We start from the raw sequence: 6,195 nt of genomic DNA, 5'->3' as shown, positions 1-6,195 counted from the left end.
GAGGGAGGGAGGGAGGGAGGGAGGGGAAGGAAGGAAGGAAGGAAGGGAGGGAGGGAAGGAAGCAGGGAAGGAAGGAAGGAGGGAAGGAAGGAAGGGCAATATCTAAGAAATACCTGGTTCATTTGGATCTACTACTAACGAGCTAGTATGAAAAAACAAAAAGAAATACCTTGTTCAGATAGACTGACTGGAATTATTCTAAAACTTTACTTAATTTCTACTTTTTTGTATTTAGAACAGCTAGTGTACATTAACCAACATAATTTATGAAAGAAATGTGCTCAATATTTTTCCCAATATGATATAGGCAATAAACAGCAAAAGAATATATCATAGGGATGGTGACAGTTTTCAAACATGGCCCCAAATTCTTGGACATTGCTCCCCAATAAGAGGCAGAGTCTATGCCATGTTCTCTAGAACAAAATGCAGTGATGCTTCCAAAATTAGGTCACAGAATGCCAGGCAGAAACTGCACTGGTCTCTTGGAGCACTGGCAAACTGGACAGTACTCTCAGGACATTCTCTCCAACCCAAAAGCCATACTGTAAGAAGCCATAGCCACAAAGGCCATTTGCTGGTACTCAGCTAACAGTTCTGGCTAACCCAGCCTTCGTATCACTACAGACTAGGCATTAAACATGAGTAAAGAAGCTTCCAAATGATTATAGTCCCTAACTGTGTTACTGCCAGGCATTCAAGTAGTCCCAGCTAAGGCCCTAGCCATAATAAAGCAGAGACAAATCATCTCCACTTAGTTCTGTCTCAATTCCAGACCCAAAGAATCATTAGGCATGATAAAATGATTGCTGTTTTACATCACTAAGTTTGGGGTGGTTTGTTATGCATCAACAGATAACTGGAACAATGGCTACTCTCATCAATAAAGACACAAAATATTCAATGAACTCTTACAAAGAGAATACTACATCACATTAAAAAGTAATTCATGAAGATCAAGTAGAGTTTACACTAGGAAAATAAGTAAAAAAAATAAGTAATAAAAATAATGTGAGCTACTGAAATATGCTTAAAATTTTTAATCAAATAGTATGCTGAGAACTTACGTAGCAAAATTCAACATCTGCTATGTAAGAAAATTAGGGGGCATCTACATACTTTCTCCATTCTTAAACAGTAACAACTACTTTTAAACCAACAGCTAGTCTTGTATTTATTGACTCTCACTTACAATTACTAAGATAGCCAGCCTGGCCAACATGATGAAACTCTGTCTCTACCAAAAAGTACTAAAAACATTAGCTGGGCATGGTGGCGTGTGCCTGTAATCCTACCTACTCAGGAGGCTGAGGCATGAGAATCGCTTGAACCCAGGAGGTGGAGGTTGCAGTGAACCAAGATCACGCCACTGCACTCCAGCCTGGGTGACAGAGTGAGACCTTGTCTCAAGTAATAACTGAGATAGGTGTATCCTGACAATGCAAAAATAATGAATAATACATGTTCCTTGACCAAAGAATTAGCAGTCTAGAATCAAAGCGAGGCACAGTATAAGCGCTATACGATGAGAAGAGTAAAAAACACATTGGAAAGGAAAAGTAGTAGACAGTGTCTGAGAATGCTCTTTAGAAGAGTGACATTTAATTCACTCAGTCCTATTTGATATGCAAAGGGGGAGTAAAAGAAAACTATTCCAAACAACAATAAAAACAAAAAGAAAAGCCTAGGGACAGAGTATACACTGTGACTGGAGGACAGAAAATATGGCATAAGGAAATATGGGCTATAAATTTTAGGTAAGAAAGAACCCTTGGAAGTTTCTAAAATAGAGGACTTCCTCCATCAAATTTGGTCTTAAAAGGGTAACACAAGTGGGAACACACATAGCAAAATGGAACTGGGGAAGAGATTCCAGGAAATCAATGAAGAGATAGATACTGCAGACATTCTCTCTTAAGAGGGAAACACATTTCAAAACAAAAAACAAGCTGGGCGCAATGGCATGTGTCTGTAGTCCCACTTACTGGGGAGGCTGAGACATGAGGATTGCTGGAGCCCAGGAGTTCAAGTCCAGCCTGGGTAAGATAGTGAAACCCTACCTTAGAAAAGAAAAAAAAACCCAAATGGCACAGATAAGAGGTACAATCTTAATATGACAAACCATAAGCAACATAAAAATTAAGGAAAATATTCATTTTTAGACAAAAATGGAATAGCCTAATTGGCCATGGCCATGAATCAGGATTTCTCATAGCTGTGGTCTGAATGGTTGTATGTTCAAACTATATCTTGAACTGTAGTCACCAATGTTATGGTATTAAGAAGTGAAGCCTATAGAAGGCAATTAAATCATGAGTCCCCTGAAAGCCTTGTTCCTTCCACTATGTGAGGACACAGTGAGAAGATGCCATCTGTGAACAAGAAAACAGGCCCTTACCAGATAATGAATCTGCAGGCACCTAATACTGGACTTCCCAGCCTTCAGAGCTGTGGGAAATAAGTTTATTTTTTATAAGCTTCCTAGTTTATATTCGTTTTTTGTGTGTGTTTGTTTTGTTTGTTTGTTGTTGGCAGGGTTTCACTCTTATTGCCCAAGCTGGAGTGCAATGGCACAATCCCAGATCACCGCAACCTCCGCCTCCCAGGTTCGAGAGATTCTCCTCCCTAAGCCTCCCAAGTAGCTGGGATTACAGGTACCCACCACCACGGCTGGCTAATTTTTGTATTTTCAGTAGAGACGGGGGTCTCACCATGTTGGCCAGGCTGGTCACGAACTCCTGACCTCAGGTGATCCACCCTCCTCGGCCTCCCAAAGTGTTGGGATTATAGGAGTGAGCCACCACGTCTGGCCTATGTTGGTTTTTTATAGCAGCCCAAATGGACTAAGACACTGATGTTAAAAAGACAGCTGAAGAAAGAAAGTTAATGCATTTAACTACTTAGAACAAAATATTACAGAGAAAATGTATAATATAAAAATAAGAGGGAAAGTAATTAAATGCAATATAATGTAACTGAAATAATTTATCCTCTTGATAAAAATAACCCAAAAGGAGAACTAGAGAGAGAAAAGTAATTTTTAAAATTGAGGAATGATGAAATAAGTCATAGCACAATAATATAATAAGACATTATTTATTTTTGAAAAGCCAAACATATTCAAAACAGTAATTTAAAACATTAAACAAGAAAAAGAATCCATACTCTAATCACAATAATATACAAGCAAACATTAATAAATGGATAAACAAAGGTACATTAGAATGGTATAAGTAAATCTGGCACCTTTTAAGTTCTTTGCTCTGTAAAATTGGTGAAAGCTCAAAAAATTAACAGGTATTTTCATATTTTACATGGAAAACTGTTCTTTGTTAGTCTCATTTGATACATTTTATTTACAAAACCACACATATTAAGCTAATTGTATATTTCTAAACAAGGTTTTGTTTCAGTTTTTATTAACAAAAAGCCTGAATGGCTAGTTCTCAGAAAACCATTCATGTGTACCCATCACTAATTCAAGTTATGTCTATGAAGAAATACTATTCCCTACAGCCATAAAAAAGAATGCAATTGTGTCTTTCACAGCAACATGGGTAGAGTTGGAGGCAATAATCCTAAGCGAATTAACGCAGAACAGAAAACCAAATACCACATGTTCTCACTTGTAAGTGGAAGCTAAATATTGAGCACACGTGGACACAAACACGGGAAAAATAGACACTGCAAACTAATGGTGTGGGGGGTGGGAACTGAAAAACTATCCACTGGATACTACGCTCATTTCCTAGGTGCAATATACTCATATAACAAACCTGTACATGTAACCCCTGTATCTAAAAGTTGAAATTTAAAAAAAACTATTTCCTGTAGCTTTTATAAATTATATTCAAACGTTATTAAGTATACATATTCCTTGAGTATATTATTCCACTTTTTAAAACCATATGGGTTTAGCCAACATTAGAAAGCTTAAATGTTACTATTGTCATAAAAGTATGCAGAGAAAACATTGAATGATTTGACATGAATACGCCTCCAACATTTTATTCTTCTAAGAAACAAGCACAAATAATAAAATTTGTAATAGACAACACGGACCAAAATAATTCAATTTATTAAAGTAGACAGTAATTCTATTACATCATTCAACCAGGAATTCAACATGTGTAGAAGACTTCATATTTTAATGGCAGCTATATAAATTCAGGGCAAATTGAGACCTCATAGCCATGGTTTAACATCAGCGTATTTCTGACCAAATTTTTTTTTTTACTTTATGCCATTAAAAAAATAATGAGTTGGGCATGGTGGCTCACGCCTGTAATCCCAGCACTCTGGGAGGCCAAGGCAGGCAGATTTTCGAGACCAAAGCAGGAGTTTGAGACCAGCCTGGCCAACATAGTGAAACACTATCTCTACTAAAAATACAAAAATTAGCCAGGTGTGGTGGTGCATGCCTGTAATCCCAACTACCTGGAGGCTGAGGCAGCAGGATTGCTTGAACCCAGGAGGTGGAGGTTGCAGTGAGGCGAGATCACATCACTGTACTCCAGTCTGGGCAACAGAGCAAGACTCTGTCTCAAAAAAAAATGCAGCAGAAAATGAATCAAGAGACAGCTTGAAAGTCTTATACATAAAGAAATACATCCCAAGAGCTTACTGATGATTTTGTTTTTTTTTTTCTCTAGTAAGTAGTGTATGTTTAAAATGCAATTAGAAGCCCAGGGATGGTGGCTCACACCTGTAATCCCAGCACTTTAGGAGGCCAAGGTGGACGGATCACCAGGTCAGGAGATCGATACCATCCTGGCCAACATTGTGAAACCCTGTCTCTACTAAAACACAAAAAAATCAGCCAGGCATGGTGGTATGTGCCTACAGTCCCAGATACTCGGGAAGCTGAGGCAGGGGAATCACCTGAACCAGGAGGCAAAGAATGCAGTGAGCCAAGATCACGCCAGCGCATTCTAGCCTGGTGACACAGGGAGAGTCTGTCCCACAAAAATAAACAAAAAATAAATAAATAAGATGCAATTAGAAAAATCAGGGCTACACTCTATATAACTCAATAAAGTTTAAAAAGTACAAATGAACTCGGAAGAACAACATCAATCTTACCTGCATAGCACTCTTGCCCATTTTAACAACTTCAAACAACATCATGTTTTCCACTCCATTCTGTTGGTGGTGACCATTCATTCGGTTTGGACCAGAAGGAGGTTTTCCTCCTCCATTTCCACCTTTGCCCTTTTCTGCTGGGCCCTTTTTGCCTTTTTTACAAGTCTGCATAAAAAATAGGAGGTGGTTAAGCTATATCACTATCCTTGAGAGTTCAAACACAGCTACAGTAGAAGCAGCTGATAGGGTACATAATTATAACATGCTTAAACTTGCCCTAAAGAATTCCATCCATTTATAACAAACTGATGACTGTGATAGCCTCTTTGTCGTGACCACTTTTTCATGTGTACTACCATGTCTCACATGACACTGTAGTTAGAAGCATAGCCTCTGCAAGCAGACAGACTCTGTGGGTGTAAATTTCTGCTACTATCAGCTGAGTGATTTTAGGCAAATTACTTAACCACACTATGTTTCAGTGATGTTTTTCTAATTTGTAAAGTGAGGATAAAACTGTGCCTACCTCATAGGGTTGCTGTGATAACAAAAACACAAAGTACTTAGAAACATAGCCAGGATATAATAAAGTCAGAAAAATGTCAGCTATTATTATCACTGTAAAATGAAAAAATATATGTTAAAAGGAGCTCAGTTAATCTTACATGAATCTTAATCTGGTAGGAAGACCAACAGAAACAATGACACAAATACAGATTTGAATCTGTTTTGAAAAGTAATATAAAAACACAGCATTAAAAGCCCTCAAAATATCAAGAAAGTTTTGAAAAACACTGCAAAAATCTCTCTCAAGTATCATCAGAGAAATCCCAAGAGCACAGTAAATCAAGGTAGCTATCTCCAAGTTTTATATTACTCTCTTATGCAGCTTTTGGATGCATATTGAAGTGGGCAGCAAGAATAACCAAACTCGTTATCAAATATGTACCTTATTCTCAGTTCAACATTTTATTTTTATTGTTAGTCTTAGAAATCACTGCAGTGCTCTGAACAAGAAATTCTGAAGAGTAGGAGTAGGTTTATCAATCTTCTTCTCGTTCTAGGCCTCCCTCTAACATTTATTCATCATGAAAATTCAATTACTAGCCAGGC

The 6,195-nt window shown here is 37.8% G+C and overlaps 1 protein-coding gene across 1 annotated transcript in view; it reads right to left on the bottom strand.

Annotated features, from left to right (window-relative positions):
- STAG2 (stromal antigen 2) overlaps positions 1-6,195 on the bottom strand; it is a 142,758-nt gene that overhangs the window by 68,011 nt on the left and 68,552 nt on the right. The window contains exon 4 of the mRNA XM_037727480.1: positions 5,015-5,247. Coding sequence (XP_037583408.1) covers positions 5,015-5,247 — 233 coding nt within the window. The remainder of the gene's footprint in view (positions 1-5,014; positions 5,248-6,195) is intronic.

This window comes from Cebus imitator, unplaced genomic scaffold (genome assembly GCF_001604975.1).
Source record: "Cebus imitator isolate Cc_AM_T3 unplaced genomic scaffold, Cebus_imitator-1.0 Scaffold232, whole genome shotgun sequence".
NCBI lineage: Eukaryota > Metazoa > Chordata > Mammalia > Primates > Cebidae > Cebus > Cebus imitator.
The sequence above is the reverse complement of the archived record's forward strand: the minus strand, read 5'-3'. Positions and strand labels throughout refer to the sequence as shown.